This window comes from Monodelphis domestica, chromosome 8 (assembly GCF_027887165.1).
Source record: "Monodelphis domestica isolate mMonDom1 chromosome 8, mMonDom1.pri, whole genome shotgun sequence".
NCBI lineage: Eukaryota > Metazoa > Chordata > Mammalia > Didelphimorphia > Didelphidae > Monodelphis > Monodelphis domestica.
The window spans coordinates 249329138-249350249 of NC_077234.1; the positions used below are offsets into that span (position 1 = coordinate 249329138).

General features: G+C 37.6%; 1 protein-coding gene and 1 long non-coding RNA gene across 2 annotated transcripts in view; one reads left to right on the forward strand and one right to left on the reverse strand.

Annotated features, from left to right (window-relative positions):
* Positions 1-13: 13 nt before the first annotated feature.
* LOC103100621 (uncharacterized) overlaps positions 14-21112 on the forward strand; it is a 33406-nt gene continuing 12307 nt past the window's right edge. The window contains exons 1-4 of the long non-coding RNA XR_001624047.2: positions 14-276; positions 622-760; positions 2177-2245; positions 11005-11114. This is a non-coding gene — a long non-coding RNA (uncharacterized LOC103100621). The remainder of the gene's footprint in view (positions 277-621; positions 761-2176; positions 2246-11004; positions 11115-21112) is intronic.
* Positions 13284-19413, reverse strand: LOC103100453 (uncharacterized). The gene is made up of 2 exons (XM_007500775.2): positions 19314-19413; positions 13284-16673 (listed from the first exon to the last, which is right to left on the reverse strand). The coding sequence occupies exon 2, from the start codon at positions 16659-16661 to the stop codon at positions 13308-13310; it is 3354 nt and encodes a 1117-aa protein (XP_007500837.2). The 5' UTR covers positions 16662-16673; positions 19314-19413; the 3' UTR covers positions 13284-13307.

Genomic DNA, 21112 nt, shown 5'->3' on the forward strand with positions numbered 1-21112 from the left:
GATTACAGTTGGTAGTTGGATTCCATGACTGTTAAAGCCTGGAGAATGTTGAGAATTTTTTATTTTCAGATGAAGGACAGTAATAGCAAAAACAAACCTGAGCTTTGATCCTACTTTGTTGTATTTCCAGGAACATATGATTCCTATGTCCATTCAGTCAATCAGGCAGTTGGTCAGTCATTTAATAAGCACTTATTAACTACCTTCTCTATGCTAGATCTTTGAGATGTAAAGATAGCTCACTAATTCCATATTTGATGAAGGGAATAAAGAAAGGTGATGAGGAAAACTCTTCTTATTTATTACTATTGTTAATTATCATCATGATAACCAATATTTATAGAGAGCTTTACATTTGAAAAGCACTTTACATATATTAATTTTTTCTTTACAAAGATCCTGTGGGGTATTTTAGGTATTGTTTTTATTATTTTAATTGGCGAGATGTAAAGCACTCTAAGGTGTTATTATAAAATTTACTTTTGTTCTTGTCTTAGAAATTTTGTATTCTCTTCAAAGAAACAAGATATCAAGATTGTCAAGATTATCCTTTTCTGAAATGTTAAGTTTTCATGTATATCAAAGAATATAATTAACTCACACTTGATTCTTTTAAATCAGGAAGAGGGAAAGGATTAGAAGGAAGGCTGAGATTCATCTGGAAAAATATTGACTAGATTATTCCCCAAATGGACAATTTCATGGATGAAAATGCATCAATAGTAAAGGGAATAGCATATAAAAGAAAGCAGTCTAAGAAGTAAGTTTGAATAGATTAAAAGAGTTTGTATTCTATATAGTTCGTGGTGCATTAGTCCCTGAAATACTTTTCAGCTCTTAATTCCTCCTTGATTTATCCCACTACCACTGATGAAACCTAGATATTTTCTTCCGATTTCAAAACACCTTCCACAGCTTCATTTTCTTTTCCAAGTCTCTTCTTTATTAGGAAATGGCCATCTCCTTATTACCAAGAATCACATAATTGTACTTTCAGTGGAGAAGGGGAAATGGACAGAGCAGGAAGCATCTTGCATTGTGGGAACCATAAACATATCATTCTCATGATTCAAGTCTTTAGTGAGGAATAAGAGCTGGATTACTTTTGTGGATTTTTCTGTCTCTCTAATGAGTTAAAAAGTAAAAATTCATTATTTAGTCAAAAATTTCTCAAGAGATTTTGAAATAAATTTGAAATAAATACTGTTTAATGAATATTCACAAATATTATATATACACTGACATATGTTTATGTATTTTATTCAGTAATGTTAATATAGTTAATAGAAGATGAAAAGGGATTGCTCATTTCTCTGCATTTTTTCTCATATGTACTCAAAGTTCATTCATTTAATGAATGCTTATTCAGTGCCTATTATATAAAAAGATACTATAAATATGTATTTATTTATATACACAAAAATGAAGGACTTTTAAGGACCTTAAAATATAATAGATAAGAACAGTCCCTGCAGAGAGTGGGATAATGAATCTATTCATGAAGAACACAATTATTTTCCTTGTTACAATTGAGATTGTGTAAGAAATTTGTAGTGGATCTAGTTAGCAAAATTCTGTGACTTTCCCCAGCTCCATTTAGTGTCTACTGAGTGAAAGCAAAGGAAACAAACTGTTGGAGTAATCCAGGGTTGATATTTGGAAAGACATGCATGTTGGCCAAGTAGAGGACTTTCGTTCATTCAATAAGCATTTATTGTTTCTAACATGTGCTAGGCATTGTGCTAAGAACTGGACAAAGGTAGAGGATAATGTAGAGTTGAACTGGTTCCCCAAAGAGTGATAGAGCAGAGAGAAGAATTTAGCTGAGGGGGTGGAATGAATGGAGTTCATATAAGAACAAAAAAGAGTGTTAAAGATTATAATGTATATAGAAAGATAAAATTATAAAATGTTATGAACAGATAAAAAGAAATTTGTTGAGATGATGAAAGTCTTGAGAAAAAACTGGAAAATTATATTGGGAAATGGTCATATTTCAGTCATTTTGTACAGGGAAAATCTAGTGCATCATGTTCTGAAAGTAGGAGTGAATTCTCAAAGGCTAATAATGGTGATAATTCTATAATGATTTAAGGTCTTCAAAAAATCTATATATGGTACCATATTTAATCATTACAAGAATTCAAGACATATTGTCTTTATTTTCTGATTTCAGGAGACCAGTGGAGAACAGAAAAAGTAAACTGAGACTCAAAAAAGGAATTTGACCCATCTCACACAACTAGTAAGTTTCTGAGACAAGATTTAAACCTGGATCTTTGTCTCCAATTTTTTATCCATTATACCATGCTACCTTTTCAGATCTGGAAAGCTTTAAACTAAGACTTGGAAAAAGGGCCTCAGAAGAGCAAACCCCAAAAAGGTGATTTATTACCAGATAGTTGGTCACAACATTATTTCTCTTTGGCCACAATATTTAATTATGTAAGAGCTAACATATGCAGAAGTAAAGAGAGTATTTACACCATCAAAAATCATTAGAACATCAGCTTCTTGAAGACAAGGACTATCTTACATTTATCTTCCAATTTTTATCAGTGTCTGAAACATTAGGCACTCAGTCAGTACATTTTATTCATTGTCATTCTATCACTCACACATCTTTGAATTTCAAATGATTAATTTAATTATTTTATTGTTATGCAAAACACACTTCCATGTTGGTCATTGTTGTAAGATCAAACTCATACATAATCAAAACTCCAAAATAAAACCAAAAATAACCACTTGTGAAAGATGACTCCAACAGATCTTTCTCTGAAGGTGGATAGCATTCCCAGTCATATGTCTTTCAGGATTGTCCCAGATCATTGTATTGCTGAGAGTAGCCAAATTTCCACAGATGATCATCAAATGATTAATTTTTTAAATTTTATTTATTCCTCAAATAAATACTAGGCAGCTTGATTACTGAATTTAGGTGTTATAAAAGCCTTTTTGTTAGTATCAATTCTAAGACAGAAGAGTGGTAAGGATTAGGCAATTGGAGTTAAATGACTTGCCCAGGATCAAACAGCTAGGAAGTTTCTGAAGCCATATTTGAACCCAGGTCTTCTCAACTCCAAGCTTCATGTTTTTATACACTGTGCTATCTAGCTGCCCCAAAGAAGGAAGAGTATGAGGAGGAAGAGGCAGCAGCTTATAGGCCATTATGATCTTTTAAAAAATATATCATTTCCTTCCAGATGTATTTAATAAATGACATTTGAACATTTTTAGAAACTTAGGATAATAGGATGTTGGCTAATGAGCAACTAGCCTATTCTTGAAGTATATGCCTACTTGTCCCACTGGTGATTCAAGTGAAGGCTTCCAAAAATGTAAGATGGCATGTAATGGCATGTTTAGACATCCTCTGTTTCCTGTTGGATTATTGTCTATTGATGAAAAACATTTCAGTTAGGTGCTGAGCTAACATTGAGTATAAGAATAGACTAAATTTTGGAGTGCAAAGAAGAAATACTTTAAGTCTTAGTAAGTATGGGAGAAGATCTATTCTACTGGTCATATGGCTATTGCCACATGGTTCTGCTGCCTCTACCATCCCAATTGTGTTGATCTTTTCCTGATTATAACTTAGTGAGTATTGGAGAAGGACAGACTAGCCTTGTGAGCTTCAAAAGGTCAAAAGAACCATTGGAGGTCCAATAATCAGAATCCACAATAAAGCCTGCCAGTAGCCAATCTCGGTAAAGCACTGGCATATCCCTGAGAATCAACCTACTTGACCCAACCTAGTAGAGAATCATTTTAGGAGCTGTGTTCTTTAAGCAAAGACATATATGCAGCATATAAGACCACCCAGAAGTGGTCTTGAGATGGAGTGAAATGTTTGAAGCAGCCACATTACGTCAAAGCCCATTCTTGAGAGATGATAGTAGGGGAGGATGTGCTCCTGGTGTAGGAAGTTTTTGTATCTCAGTTCTTGCTGTGTCTTCTCAGTAAATTGCAAACGCTAATTAATATTCATTCCATATCAATGATATTGAAGAGATAATTGGTCAAATTAATATTGGAAAATATCAGAAAAGAACAAACCAATAAGGTAACTGAATGAATTATGCTGGGGAAAATCTACTAGATGGGGACTTGTGAACTAGAGAAATAGAGAGATAGTATAGAGAAATATTCATAGTCTAGTATAGTATAGAGAAGAAGAAGAGTAGTATAGAGAAATACTATAGAAAGACGTCCCCAACCCTTGTTAACTCTCTGAGAAGCAGTAGTCTTGCTCTGGAAACCTGACCTACAAATAAGAGTACAGTTCAAGAAAGTAAGGTCAGAGCCTAAGCACAAAGCAAAATTTCAAAATATCATATTTTTCCCTCAAAATAAAAAAGCCAAGCAACTTGAGTACTGAATTTTGATGTTTAAAATTGAGATTTAAATTAAATGTTCATTTAATTTAGTGTTAAATTAAATTGATGTTACATTTGATGTTTAAAAGGAGTAGCTAGGTGGGATAATGCCAAGCATGCAGTCAGGAAGACAGAGGCTCTTAAGGTTGCAGTTGCCTGGTACCTTAGAAAAATTATCCAAAAGACTAACATCTGAACAGAAAGGGAAGGGTGGAGAATTAAATAGATTTCCAACAAGCCTCTATCAAAGAGGATATACACAGTGTAAGAGAAAGAATAACAGTTAAGACATCCAAAAATTCACAAGAGAAAAATAATCCCTAATATTTTGTGTATTTCCTAGCATGAAATAAGTATTAAGTGCTTCTGACTGAATCCAAAAAAGAAGCCAGTGGCATAAAATGCACAAAATTTAGGAAATTAGCAAGATGAGTGAGACATCCTAATGCCAATTAGGACCTAATTTTACCATTTAGGTACTGCTGACACTTGGAAGGATGAGAGTGATGTCCAGAATATGGCTCTGGATAGCTATAACTCATTCAAAAGAAAAGATAAATACAAAGAAGACTGGAGCAAGGTTCATTGTATGAAAAGAAATTTCACTAATATGAAGAAATCCAAGAACCACAGAAGGAAAGCATGGAGAGCATTTAAGTAAAGATCAAAAAGAGAACAGAAATGTGTTTTTTTTTAATCAAAATGATTTTAAATGATTTTAAAATCAAAATATGATACAGTTTCTGTTGTTGTTCAGTCCCTCCTGTCCAAATCTTTGTGAGCCCATTTGTGTTTTTCTTAGCAAAGATCCTTCTCCAGCTCATTTTACAGAGAAGGGAACTAAGGCAAATAGAATTAAGCAATTTGCCCACGGTCACACAGCTATTAAATGTCTGAGGCCAGATTCGAACTCACAAAAATGGGTCTTCCTGACACTAGGCACAGCACTAGGTCTATTGCGCCACCTAGCTGTCCTAGATACTACAAACTACCTGAACAAAGAAGAGGAGTTTGAAAAGAGCCCAAGCCTAGCACAGTAGTAATAGAATCCTTCATTTATCCACACATCTTTTGGTCTTATCTGATAGCAGTGCGGCTAATACCTTCTTCATTTAATCATAATTTAGTGCTTCAAAAAATGAGGAAAGCAGAAAGGAGAAAATCATTTTCTAGATTTGACCTGCTTCGTGGAGCAGAAATGATCTGATAAGAAACGGCCACTCAGTTCTAGAGTATGTGATGCAAAAGAAGAAAGCAAAGAATAATCTGACCAACTTTACGTTTGGGGCAAGAAGTCTTCCAGTAGTTCAGAGGAAAGACAGGGAAGATCTTATAGACTAAGGTTTGACGGGGAAAGCGAACCCGAGCTAGAATGGGAAATTTTCAAGAATAAAATGCTTAATCCAAAAAGTAAGTCTGAAAAGATTGATGTGGATACACAGAAAACTCACCACCCAGGCGAGATTTTCTAAAGATATGTACAGAAGAGGGAAAGATGGGTGAGTAATAGAGGATCAATAAAGGGTCACATCGTTCTATAAGGATAATGTCAGGAATGTAATGCTCAGAATGAACTATGCCTAGAAAGGAAAGCGAAGGAAAACACAAAGTTTGCTTTTTTAAAAAATAGATCATTTTTTAACTAGCTAGAATAAAAAGATACATTAGGGGAAGGGGAGGGTTATAAAAGACACTGAGCCATTGCTCAGAGTAGAGAAAACGTTGATGACTAATGAAGATAAGACCCAGCTGTTCAAATCCTACTCTGCTTCTGTTTTCTTTACTAAGACTGAAAAGGACAGAACAAAATCGCTAATAGAGAATTGATATCCAGAATGGCTAAAGAGCAGAGAGAGCCTGGCTGCCCTTGATGAGTTCAACTCATCTGACCCAGATAAATTACTTCTTCAAGTATTGGCAAAACTGAAGGATATGATTACTAAGCTACAGTCAGTGATATTCAAAAGGTCACGGAGACCATGAGACGGAACACTACAAAGACTGGGGAAGGGCAAATGTCTCCATTTTGGAAAAGGGAAGAAAATGAAATCTGTAAACTCTAAGCCAGTGAGCTGGATTTCAAACTTTGACAAAATGTAGACTGCCTTTATAAGGGACAAATGACAGATACACACTGTCTCACTCGAGCTTGATTTACACTCTGTAAAGGGCTATCCTCTTCCATATTGGAGTTTAGTTTGTGCCTTGGAAAGGTGAACAGATTTTACTTAAATCTCCTAAACATTTCAGAGTGTGAGGAGCTCTCTTGCATACAAAAAGTCCAGACAAACAGCTGAGGTGTGAACAGAAAATAAGTTTATTCTCGGGGTATAAACTGTCTCTGTCCTATTTTTCTACCCATTTTCATGAATGGACCAATAGGAGAGACTTGAAATTTAAAAAACTGGAGAACCTTGGAACCTAATGTTCTTTGGTAATTACTGGACAAAAGAAAGGCCTTTCTGTGCCTAGCTATGGTCCAACCTGAAGAGATGGAAATTTGAGGAACGTGCTGTATGGACATGTTGAGTAAGAACAAGGTCTCTTGTCAAGGGGAACCTGCCCTAAACAAGGGAAAAGGCTAACTCTCAGGAACTTGCTGGAACGATCCTTCTCTCTCTCTACTCCTGTCTGGGAAATAGTAGACAAGAATCAAGCCTACAAAGGGCGTAAAACTGAAGACGCTTCAGTCAGTCCTAAAACAAGGCTCCTGGCTCTTTCTGAAAGAACCTAGTGGAACCGCAACTAAAGATTGTAGTTAAATCTGAAGACGGAGGCAGTGGAAACTACAGCTACCTAGTGAAAAGCCATCCAGATTCAAAGAAACCATCTCCAGAGGAGAGATGTAGAAGACAAAATGAATTAGAATAGGGAAAGCTGTATGAAACTGTATAGAGGGACTCTAGCATTAAAGTTGTTTGGACATATAGAGATGGTGCAAAAAGTGTTTGGACAAATGTGGTGTTGCAGAAACCCTCCCCTGGATATTGGAACCCCAAAGAGGTGCTCTTATGCCTCCTTTCTTCTCTTGCGTTTTCTCAGAGAAACTAGAAATCTTTCCCTCTTGTCATAGAGTCTATTTATTGTTCATCTTTTTAGACATAGTGTCCTTTGCTTTTATAGGGTTAATTACTGGAAATTATAATGGTAGATTTTGGACGTAAGGTTAATTGAGATTAATAAATATCAAAATACCTCAGTATCAATCTCCCTACTCACTTTATTTTTTCTAAATACAAGTTGGGAGGGAACAATTGGGGGAAAGAATACCCAGAGAACTGGACAGCGACAACTAATAATGAAGAGGGAACCACTATTCTCTTTTCTCTACCAAAGGCTATAATAACCTTTGAACTGAAAAGGAGAAAACAAAAATGGCTAATAGGGAGTTGATATTTGAAATTACTAAGTTGATGGAAAGAGAATCTTGCTGCCATTGTAGAATTCAAATCATCTGCCCTAGATAAATTATATCTGACCCTAAGGTGTTTTATTAGAGCATTTTGTCCGTGTGAGGTTTCAGAACTAAAAATTACAGTACTGAAAATCCTTTGACGTCACTTTCCTGAACAGATAAGGAATTGTTTACACTGGTAAACCCATCTAAGCAAAGAGATAGTAGTGGGTTGGGGGAAGTTAATAGGAATCTTGGAATGACTTTTCTTACCACACTTCGCCCATCACTGCTACAAATTATTAAAGTTATGGTTAATGGGCATCAAGGAAAGAAAGCAATGATTACAAGGAAACAGCATGATTTCAGCAAGGACAGACTCTGCCACTAATTTTTTACAGAATAACTAAGCCAGTAGATAGATGTTGTAGATTTACCAAAATCTATCAAATTGTTTAGTAATATCTCAAGCTATTCTTGTGAAAAATATAAAAATATACAAGCTAGACAATATTACAATTAAATAAATTTCCAACTTGTTGAATAACCTGATGAAAAAGGGTAGTTATTAATGATTCAGTGTCAATTTTGAACAAAGACTCCTGTGGTGTATACAAGAAAACTATGCTTGACTTCTCTGCTATTTAATGTTTTCTACTGCCTTCTCTGATTTCCTTAAAGCCTGAGTTAAAATTCCACCTTCAAAGGAATCTGCCTTATGATAAAGACAAAAGAAACTCAGCTATAGTCCACTCTACTCTCAGGGTACCCAACATCCCTTAGAAGCAACCAATTATTCAAGCCATAATTGTGAGAAAGAAAAAATAATTATTTGGTTTTCCTTAGTCAGGAAGTCAGGAATCTTCAATTCAGGTGCACAACCTACTTTCCTTACCTGTTTAATATAAAGGTCTTCTACACCTAGTAGTTTTTCCAATTGACTCTTTTGAGAGCTGCCAGTCAACTCCTAAAAAAAAAAAAACCCAAATAAACAAACAAACAAACAAAAAACACTTCTCCACTTCTCCACATGTGCAAATCTCCTGTCTCACTACATTCACTTTCTTTTTTTTTTAACTGAATTTTTGGGGGGTTTTCCAATTACATGTAGAAGTAATTTTTGACAATTGTTTTCTGGCATTTTGCAATTCAGGTTCTCTCCCTCCCTCCACTCCTCCCTAGATGGTAGTTTGATATGTCTCATCAGTGGCTTTATGCAATACAAATTTCCATATTCTCCATGTTGTGATGAAAAACACATATTATGTATACAAATTTAAAAATTCATGAAAGAAATAAAGGATGGCACACTTGATCTGCAATCAGATTCCAACAGTTCTTTCCATGACTGTGAATAGCATTTTTTGTTTGTTTGTTTGTTTGTTTTTTAAATTATCATGAGTTCCTGGGGGTTATCTTGGAAACTTATTTTGCTAATAATAATTTAGTCTTTCACATTTGATCATTGTATAATATTTCTATTGTTATATACACTGTTTTCCTGGTTCTGCTCATTTCACTTTTCATCAGTTCATTTAAGTCTTTCCAGATTTTTCTGAACTCATCTTGTTCATTTCTTATGACACTATAGTTTTCCATTACAATTATATCACTCAGTTTGTTCAGCCATTTTTCAATTGATAGACACACCCTCAGTTTCCAATTCTTTGCCACTACAAAAAAACCTCTAAAAATATTTTTGGACAGATAGGTCCTTTTCCTTTATTTCTAATCTCTTTGGGATCGAGAGTGGTATGGAGAGCTGGATCAAAAGATACTCATAGTATTACTCTCCAGAATGGATGTATCAATTCACAGTTCTACCAACAATTCATTAGTGTATCAATTTCCCCACACCCCTCCAACACATCATTTTGCTTTTTGGTCACTTTCCATTCTCAGACTGGGTGGTCAAATTTCTCCATTGAGCTATTCTCAATATCTATTGAAAGCTTCTCTCTTCTGTAACAAACACTAAGCTAGCAATAGAAATTGTTTAATTCATTTCTCGGTCTGACTTAATTCTAGTGCCTTCCTTCTGTGGAGCTGCAATTTATCCTATATATATATCATTTGCATATGGTTGTTTGCATAGTGTCTCTCTCATTAGACTTTGAGTTGCTTGAGAACAGATGATCTTTAAGAAATGTTGGTTGCCCAGAATAAACTCATAATTCTATCACAGTTCATAATCCATCAAGACTCCGCTTGGATGCTGAAAGTTTTGTGTAGTCTTCTTGATTCTCCCAGGTGCAAAGTTTTCTCCAGCTCCTCAAATATTTAATCAAAGCACAATATTCCTCCCTCCAACCCTCATTTTACATTATACTTTTGATCTTACAGGAAATAAGGAGTCACTCGAGTTTATTGAGTAGGGGGATGACATGATCAGACCAAACTTTAACAAGATCACTTTGGCAATGGAGAAGAAGATGGATTGGACATGGGGGAGGGCTGAGGTAAAGAGATTAACAAGCAGATCATTGCAATAGTCCAGGCATGAGGTGATAAGGACCTGTACCAACATAATAGCTATGTGAATGGAAAGAAGGGGTCATTTATGAAACAGATTGAGAAAGTAGAAAAGACAAAACTTGGACAGATTGGATACACGGAGTGAGTGCAAGTAAGGAGTTGAGTACGACACCAAGGTTATGAGCCTTGGGTGACTGGAAAGAGGCTGGGGCTCTTTATAGTAATAAAAGGTCAGGGGGATGATTTGAGGAAGAAGATAATGAGTTCTATTAGGGAAATGCAGCATTTGAGATTTCTATGAGATGTGTGGCTTCTTGCCTTGGCTTAAATGATATTTTATATTGGGCCACCATTCCATGATAAAGTGTTTTAATGTCAGTTTTTAATAACTAATCTTTCAAATGAAGATAAGTGTGTGTGTGGTATAGGTTGATAAACCACATATATGTATTAAAAAACAACTGGTAAGCTTATGAAACCCTCTGATAGGACAGACCACCAATGGAAAATTTTGATTAAAAAAAGCCTTGTCATTAATTTGTGTCATCAAATCCCAAACTGATTGATGAATAAAGAAGATCACTGGACACCAAATCAGAATTTGGGTCTAACCAGCTGACACTCCTGGTAATATTTGGTGCCCGCAGCCTCTAGCTTGAACTTGAGGTAAGCCAGCTCCTGCATTTCCCCTGCTGGAGCCTCAAATACCAGCTATATTCATCATACACTACTCATCGAGATTTGTCCCCTTGCCAGGCAATCATCTCAGAGGGAGATACACAGCCTGTGGCTAGATGAAGAGGAAGCCTTGTTATGGAGTCCCACGACAAGATATATTCACTGAGAAGTCTTGGAAAATCAAATTGGTAATTTATTCCTAGTAGAATTTAGTGTTTATACTGCTTAATAGATAATATGAACTGATTTCACATATATATGTTTGATTGCTCTCAATGAGAAATGTACATGGAATTGGTGATCCCATTGTACCAGTTAGCATAGGTCATGATAAATTGGGTTTGCACCTGCACTGGACTGTTAATCTAAAGTTTAATGAACTTCTGCCATACTCTGATAATATCCCCAAATTCTCAAAGTCCCAAGTCACTGCTACTCTAAGAGGGCTGTGGATAGAAATCTATATTACCTTTCATAATGCCTTGTTGAATCTAGGTGGGATTGTTCTAGGGTTCCTTGCTATGGGGAAAAATTATCTCAGAAACTGTACAGTGATAGAGGTGAACAAAAATCCTTTGGAAAAAAATCAATAGGAGGTCAAGTAGGTAGCACAATGGATAGAGCATAAGGCTGGACTTGGGAGTTCTGGGTTCACATCTGATCTCAGACACTGCCAAGTTGTGTGACCCTGGGCGCTTCCTTCCATTTGCCTAGCCTTTGCTACCAAGACAGAAGGAAAGGGTCTGCTAACAAATCAATCTCGGGTACTATGGACAGCTTCCAAGGTTATTAATTCTCCACGAATATTCAAAGTTAAACGTCTCTTGACCCTCCAGCAGGGAATGCTGATTAGCCCTGGTGTCAGAGCAATTAGTCTTTTTCTAATCAGTGCCTGAACTACAGCCACAGATTCCTCTTTCTCTATCCTTTACCAAATGATGTGCTCTCTCTTCTCCAAGAAAAATCATCAATTCCGTATCCTAGTGTGAATCCATGGATTCACTTTGAAATTTTTAGCCTATCAGAAATCTTTATCCCTTTATATCAGGCTGGAGCCTTAGTCTCTACCTATAGCACTGGATGAATTATTATTCATTTTAAATGACAAAACAAAAATTAGGAAGGAAGACATAGACTTAAGTCCTGGTTTTGATGCATAATATTTGGGTTCACTATATGTAAGTTATTGAGTGCCCCCCCAGTAACTCTAAAAATATAATGAATGGATGATTTTCATTGGTGGGCTCCCTCTGCCAGCAAAACTACAAGTCACTAAAAGAAAAACAATTTCACCAAAATCTTCCCCAATTCATTCATTGTAACACTGACTCATTTAATCTTACCACTAATAATTACACGAGATTGGAATTTTGTTTTGTTTTGTTAAACTTTACTCACTGATAAAATTAGGGATTAGTGAACACAATAATTAGTCTTTAATGATCAAATTCATAGAAACAACCTCCCCTGCTTAAATATCTGAAGATCCAGGTGGTGGCAGAACCTCGGAATAACTGCCATCTAGGACCAAATACCTATTTGCAATTGTTGAATTTCTCAAATTGCTCCTTCCCTGAGTGGTTTTCTACAAGGGAAAATGATAATGATTTTAGTCAGAATGTTGCTAAAAGGACCGACTCCCCTGACACTCATGCATCTGGCCCAAACACATTTCAGCAGATAACTGGGAATATATTCAGCAACATGTAACTCATCTTAGCTTGTCCACTACACTTGTTAGGTCCATGAACAAGTTTTTTTACCCAGCCTCCATATCTTTTATAGATGGGTAGGAGGTGAGACGCCATATGTCAGATGAGTTTTCCAACTCTCCTGAGGGATTTGGTACCAGGACTGAGAGGAAATGAGCTCCAAGTTTGGAGATCTTAATAAGGATGGTTTATTTATTATAGGTGAAAAGATTCCATAATTTCTACCTCCTATAAAACTATGGACATAATTTCTTTGGGGGTGAGGGTTTGAGGTAAATAAATCAGTAGAAGAAGAATGGCAAATACCATTAGTGTCTTTACCAAATCATATGAGTAGGGAGAGTAAAATAGAAACTATTCTGAAAGGGGGGGGGGGGGAAGTATGATGGAGAATAGAGGGAATGAAACTTTTCTGCTCCATAAACCATTATTCACTCTGAGTGCAATCTGTCTCCCAGAAGGTTGAAAAGGGGTAGAAATGAAGGGGAGACTATGGAATTTCTTCCTCCTCTAGGAGGGTCCAAAATTAGCTGTCTCATGAACCCATGAGAAAAATCAGGTTACATTGTCTACTGGTATAACTATAACAAATAAATAATACAAAAATCAGGTGTAATTTTTTCAAATATATACACATAAGGCCAATTATTTTAGAAGAGGTTGCTTGCTTTAATGCATTCTTTTATTTTGAAATTTCTCTAGTAGGGTTCTGAAAACTCCAGGAGGTGTCTTTGGTCTTACTTCTATGATGTTATTGCTCTTGAAGGGTATTTTTCTTTCAAATGGCATCTGATTTACAAATTTAGTTTTCTTGTATGGCTGAAAATCATTATTTTGTCTGGACTGAAACATGGTTTCATATAGACTTTGAAAAGCTGGTAGTCTAGGTGGCACAGGCTGTAAAAGAGATAAGGCTGGTGGATGGTATGGTGAGTGGTAAGGTAAATTATAATGGTTTGGGGAGCACTTGATGGGGGATGGCTTTTTTTGGGACACTTGGAGAACAAACTTGATACCCATCTCCTGATTAGACCCAGGTACAGGTATTGGTATAGCCACCAGTTGTGCTCCGCAATGATCTTTAGTAGAATTAGTGTGGATACAGCCATGGGGAATCCAGGAAGCACAAATTAAACAGATTGGATAGGTACATGATAGTCGTGGACCACGCTGAGTCTTAGGACATTTTTTCATCTGCCGTAGGAGAATCTGCTTTTGTACATCAATTTTTATTTTCTCTTGTGGGATGGAATTGATGATGCTGTTCACTACTTTATTAGAGATATTTCCAGTCTCAGTAGAATATGGCTTAAAGTACTTAAAAAACCATGGATCTGCATTTTTCTTTGCCTGGTCCTTAGGAGGGGGGTTGAATACAGTCTTACTGAATTCTGGATGAGGAGATAGTCGATCTAAAGATTCTTGATGGAGATTGGTCAGATTCTTTGCCTCAAGTGGAAATTTGATCAAATTCTCAGGTCCACTTTTAAGGGTAGCCATTGTGCCAGGGCCTAGTATATCACCAGAGTCTTTTTCCTGGATTTCTGTAATCTCAAATTTTTGGTCAGGGCTTGTTAAATATGTAGAGATAGACTCAACTTGATCTTTGGATTTTGGAGAAAGCTCTGGCAGATAACTAGGACCTGGTGGCTCCTTGAACTGGTGATCAGGTCCTGATAGAGTAGGATCCTGATAACTGGGAAGCATTGCATCCTCTTTCTCATCTTCAGGATCTGGTGCATCATCGGCTTGATGTTCAGGACTCAGTTCAGTTGTGGACTTTGGGATAACATCCAATGTAGTCCCAGCCTGCTCATCATCACATTCTGGAGCAGCCTTGACGTGGTCACTGGAGTTCAATAAAGATTCGTCCCTCTCATCCAAGCCCAAATCAGGCTCACAGCATTGGTCAAGACCTGATTCAACTTTGGTCTGGTGGGAAGGTTGTGACTGGGGGCTGGTATTTTGAAGATCATCTAGTGCAGCCTTATCTGAAGCATCTGAAGCAGCTAAGCCTTGGTGGTGAAAGTCCAACAAAGACTCTGTCCCATCATCTAGGTCATGGACAGACGCAGAGAAGCAGGTACCATCCAGGGCATCTTTGGTCTGGTAATTACTCTCTGATAGGACTTCCGTTTGGTCATCATTCGTTATTTCAGATTCAGTCCTATGGTGAGGTTCAGGTAAAGATAAGACTTGACAGTCAGGGTGCAATGGAACCTTGATCTTCTCATCAGGGCCTAATGGAAGTGTGACCTGGTAGTTGGATTCTGATGAACTCTTGGAAAACCAGTCAAGGCATATTGAATCCTGGGCCTCAATGTCTTCATTCTCAGTTATTTGTTCAGAAATTGGTAAAATATTAGTTTGGTGATAAGAACTTATTTCGTCACTAGTCTGGTGGTCAAAATCTGGCTTCCCTTCAATAAAATCGTCAAAATTTAAAGAAAGCATTGTCCTGGGCTTAGGAAGTGGTGGTAATCTCATCTCACAGTTAAAAGTTGGCATAATCTTTACCCTCTCTCTAGGGTTCTGGGAAGCTTTACTCTGTTGTTGGAACCATAGCTGATCTCCAGCGCAGTTGTTGGGACGCAGTAAAATATCAGTCAAGTGGTGATTCTCTGAAGCTGTGCACTGATGCTCACCACCTGACAAGATCGTGTTGTGGTCTTCAGAGTCTAAGAAAGACACATCCTGATCCTCCACATCCAGTAAAGCTTCAGGCTCTTGTTGGCTGTGGTCCTGTTCAGCTACAATGCAGTCAATGAGCTTTGATAAAACCTCATCTGGAGGATCAGGACCAGGGGAAATAGTATGACTCTGTTTGGAGACCGCTGGGACTTCAGACGAAACCTCTGGAGTTGTAGCTTCTGGGGCAGAGGGTGGTAACAAATTGGATGTCCCGTGAATCTTGAGAGGGGGACATTTTGGAATCTCAGCTGGGAGATCAGGGCATGTAGAAATAGCCTCTGCCATTGGTGAGGATACAGCCATGGCCCTTGCCTGTTGATCATGCTCTGATGGTTCCATAATTCTATTTCTGCTCTTTTGCTTGTGGCCTATTAAAGGCGTGTCTTTGGCTCTGGCCTGGGGTTGACTCGGACCTTGATGGGTTGGCACAGCTGTGTCTCCAGTCTTCTCGGTGCGCGGTGAAGATGGAACCTTGGTGGCCTGCTGATGAGAACGTGATGATGTGGTTCTGCTCCTGTGAGGCTGCCGCTGAGGTTTCCCGCAAACGCCCTGGGAAGTGGCCTGTTTGTCCCTACTCTTAGGGCTTGATGACATGTCGGGCGGCTGATTCTGATAGACTAAAGACACCTCGGGGACTTTCACTTGGTAGTTGGGGATGAGTATTGGTATAGCTGCGATCTTGAACTTGTGGTTGGAATATGGTGGCGCTTCCCCTTGGAAGACAGGACAGGGCGGAGACACGGGACTGACGTGATGGTATGCTGGACGCTCAGGTACATGACCACATCCCTGAGCCATCTTGGAGTCTGTGTGAGCCTTGGAATGGGCGTTGTTGACTGGTGGCTCTTGATTTGGAAGATCAACCCTGAGCGAACCTACCTGGTATTGAGGGCACGACAAAGGTACAGCAGTTGTTCTGGGTTTGTAGGCAGGATATGGTAAACGTAGAATTATGGTTCTCGGCCGAGGTTTGGGGCATTGCGGCGTCACGCTCATAGCTGGTTGGTTGAGATGAGGTAAGGAAATGACAGTTGCCTGGTGCTCCGCCTTGCCTAATTGTATCGCTATAGACCGGGGCTTGGGATGCAGGGAGGGCACAACGGAGGTCCAATGCTCAGAACGAGACAATTTAACTTTGGGCTGGCTTCTGACTATAGGTATTGGCACCGCTCTGTGACCTTCCACTAGCAATGGAGCAAAATGATGTTTAGCCCTCGGGACCAGCACCATCTTTTCCTGATGTTGAGGAAACGGGGTCAAGGCTGCTGATGAGAAACTGTATGAGCGAGGACCAGCAAATGCTACACATGATACTACATACCCGGCATACATGAAGAAGGGTAACTGTGGAATGGGGAACAACGAAAGGGAGAAGAGAGACAGTTACTGACAACAATAAGAGCTTGGATTTATGACACTTCATGGCGCTCAAAGTGCTCTTACATATTCTGCTTCCTGGGATACTTAGAACAACCTTGCAGGAGTAAATGGGGCAGTTACCAGTTTCTGAGAAGTTAAACAATTTGCCCAGGGTCATGAAGCTAGTGACTGACAGTGGCAATACATGAAACTTGAGCCTTGTCTTTAGGAAATGAGTTCTCTTTCCCACAATATCTCACTGGTTCTGAAGACCAGCTCCTTGGGAGCAGTAGCAGAAATATGGAAACTATAAACATGGCGCCCCATGAATTCAAAAGGAGAATACTGACTAAAATCAAAGAAATGTATGCCAGAGATACATGAAATGACTCAAAGTCAAGTTCTCAGCATTTGTCAATGTCTTTGATCTCCTCCCATTGATCTAGATGGAGATTTTTCCCTTCAAAAATAATGTCAAAGTAACTCCCCTAAAAGTGACCCAGAAAATGATACTCTGGGAGGCATCTGGGTAGCTCAGTGGATTGAGAGCCAGGACTAGAGCCAGGAGGTCCTAGATTCAAATCTGGCCTCAGACACTTCCCAATTCTGTGATCCTGGGCAAGTCACTTAACCCCATTGCCAAGCCCTCACCACTCTTCTCCCTTGGAACCAATACACAGTATTGATTCCAAGATTGAAGGTAAGGTTTTAAAAAGAAAAAAGAAAAGAAAAGAAAAGAAAAAGAAAAAGAAAATGATACTCTGTCTTCAAAGATAACCCTATCTTGGGGAAAAAAAAAAGCACAAGCCCAAACCAATTCCTCTTGTCCCTCATCCCTGTAATTGCTCATTTATTTAAGATTATAAAATATCCTATAATCTACACAGTTTTCCCACAGTTTTGAAATAGCTAAAGTTGGTTATTGATCTTTCTATACCAGCTCATTCATATCAAGGTATACATAGGCATAAAAAGAAATATTCTAGGGAAATTTTAATCATAATCCTACACCATGTACCAAAGTAATTAAGTTCTATGGGAAAATTTTCTGAGAGATATAATTTCAAGGGATAGCCCTCTTCACTCCCCAGAATTATACCAAGTTTCCCAAAACCAGCTCTAATGTTGTTGGGGTGATCTTGCCACCCCCACCTTGTTTCAACAGGTTCTAAAAGACGTTTATGATTACTTTGAAATTATTCTAAAGATTTAGTGATTGTTCATAGATATTTGGAAACAAAATATATATCATTGAAACAGGACTTGGAAGTTTCATGAACAGATCACCCAGACCTAGGTCCACATATGCTTCTTAACTTTTTGGGAATAGTTAATAAGAATTTGAGGGAACAGTCCAGCAATTAAATCTGATATCTTCTCTCTTTGTCTATCTATCCCCAATCTCACTGCCAGCTTTGTCACTTCACTATAAAATATTTAGCCAAGTAGCAGCATAAAGACATGTCACAGAAATTCCTGGGAAACATTAGATTTCTTGGATGAATCCTATATGCATCCATCAATATTTGTAAGCCTCCACAAACAAAAGCAAAAGTCAAGAAAGCTATTGTCAATAGATGTTTGATCAATCCTCTCTACTCCTAAATGTCAAAATCTATTTGAAATCCAACCTGACTAGAATTCTGTCTCCAATACAATTAAGAGATCATGTGCCCCAAGCACAGAAAAAATCAGTGTGAGATTCCTTTAGAATAAATCCAACAAGACCCAGATTAGAACAATAAAACCTGCCCACACACACACAAAAAAAAAATTGTCATGCTTTCTCATTTCTCATTCAATATTTACTCAAAGCAAAAATTCATTTCTCATGATCTTATTGTGAATTGACACTGAGAAAACAACTGCTAGAACTATTATTTTAGAAGCTTTATTTCCCTGAGTTTTGTCTCATTTCCTGACTCTATTGCCTCTCACCTACTGCCCCTTCTTTCCAAAGCATGCAACATCTCACTTCCCAAAGGTTCTCTCTAATGTAACTTTTTTCTCCATTTTAGAATTTTCTTTTTTCTTCCTTTCTTTTTTATTTTTGTTTATTTCTTCTTTAATGCTGCCATGTTTGACAATCTTAATAAGTATGTATAATTTAAACAGTTCTCATCACCCTTTAAGTAACACAATCCAAGGGTCTAGTTTTGCAAAAGAGTCAGAAGGTAGCTTTCCAGTTTCAAAAAGAACCTTTCAGTATGATATCCTGAACTCTGTTTTCCTACTGTGGAGCTCAGACTTCCAACCTGTTCCTTCTCCTACCCTTGGCCTCAAAAAAATGTTTATCACATCCATCTCTAGGAATTTCCAGAGACTCTAATCACTTCACCCTTAGCCAAAGCCCTGCTCCCAAAGAGCCCTCCTCCAATAAGATAGTTGAGTGTATAGATATAGATATAGATATAGATATAGTTATAGATATAGTTATAGATATAGATATAGATATAGAGTTATAGTTATTGAATATCTCATAGGATGTAAAGTTCAAAAACCAAGATTAGTCAAGTTCTATATGGTTTCCCTCTGTAGGATAAAGCTAAATAACTGGTCAACTCTTCAATAACAATAAAACAACTAAGGGAAAAATCAGTAAGTTTAGGAAAATTTCACTCTTGCCTGAAAAGACTATTTCCTGGAATGAAGAGAAGCCTAGATGAGCTCAGGAAGACACCTATCTACACCAGGTCTGAACTACGGTCATTTATCCTAGTTGGGGGTCCTGAGGTCACCTTGACATCATAGAGCACAGCAGCCCATTGTCAGCATGCAATACCCTAATCCTCTCCAGGGAACCAATCAATGTCAGAGGGACTCAGAAATAACTTTGTCCTATAGATTCTGTTAAAACACAGGATTCAAATTCCCACTCTATGACTGGATAACAAACATGGAATTTCCCATTAGTTTCATCAACTGGAATAAAATACAAGATCTTTCAACACGAGTTTCAGTATCTTTTGAAACATGCACACCTCCTGAGCTTTTAACTCCAGTTTCAGTTACTCTTGTCACACTGAGGAGACATTTTATAACTTACTTCACTTGTAAGTGGAATTTATATTGAAAACAAGTTTTTAAGCACTTACTACATCCAAAATATTATGCTTGATGTTATGATGTGAAAATGATTAGCAATATAGTCTGTTCTTGAGGTTCACAATTCCAGCAGATGGGAAGAAAATGGTACACAAAGGACTATAAGAGAGGCAATGTGGTGAGATAGAAAGAGAACTCACCTTGGAGTCAAGAAAGAACTGGATTTAATTTTTTTTCCTTCACATATTAATTGTATGAACCAGGATGGTGTTACTTAACTTCTTTAAACCTTAGTTTTCTCATCTATAAAATGGGAATTATATCCTCACATTCATGTGAAGGTCAATTGAAATAATTTTTGTAAAGTGCTTTCCAAAGTGGAATGAAACAAGGAAGGAAGGAAGGAATGAAACAAGGAAGGAAGGAAGGAAGGAAGGAAGGAAGAAAGGAAGGAAGGAAGGAAGGAAGGAAGGAAGGAAGGAAGGAAGGAAGGAAGGAAGGAAGGAAGGAAGGAAGGAAGGAAGGAAGGAAGGAAGGAAGGAAGGAAGGAAGGAAGGAAGGAAGGAAGGAAGGAAGGAAGGAAGGAAGGAAGGAAAATGGGTCAAGGAAAAAAGAAACAAAGAAAGAGAGGAGAGAAAGGTTAGGAAGAAGAAAAGGGATGAAGGGAAGGAGTGAAAGAAGGGAGAAAAGAAGGAAGGAGGAAAGAGAGGATCATTTGCAAGAATAAACCCCAAAACTTGAAATCATTTTAGAAAAGAATGTTAGTTCATTTAGTAGAGGAGAGCAAGCCAGAAAGGAGATGTTCCTTCCAGACTCTGGAAGGTTTATATTGTATAGGATTTAGACAAAGGAACCTGTACATAAATCACAAAATAAAGCAGTTTTGTTGAAAGGGCAACTTGAAGATTGTTATGGATAAATCTAGTAAATGTAAATATCCAATAAAATTTGGACAAAGTCAAAACACAAGGGAATCCAAAACATAAGATTGAGTGGGCAAAGAACAGGATCTAGGAGTAGGATCCCAAAACAAGAATGTTTTGCATTCAAGATCTAGGATCAAGGGGAACTCAAAATTTCTTGAAGCCATTTCTGGACAGCTATAAAAGTCAGGATTCTATTCTGTGTTCAAACAATCTCTGGTAAGATTTAAACAGCATAATTATTAATAAATTTTCTGGATAATATGATAAATTATAAAAAATAATCCACAGAAGAAAACAAAGGTCAATATCATTATATATCAGCATTATGCTCTTCCTAGTAAGGTAAGAGAATTAAATCCACAAACCCCATTACACATCTAGTAAATAGAACTAAATAGGGCCAGATAGTATAGTACAGGAGATTGTTAAAGGAAGTGATTTAGGAAACTGTTA

Coding starts and splice junctions, on each gene's coding strand:
- LOC103100453 (XM_007500775.2), bottom strand. CDS start 16,661: ATGTATGCCGGGTATGTAGTATCATGTGTAGCATTTGCTGGTCCTCGC.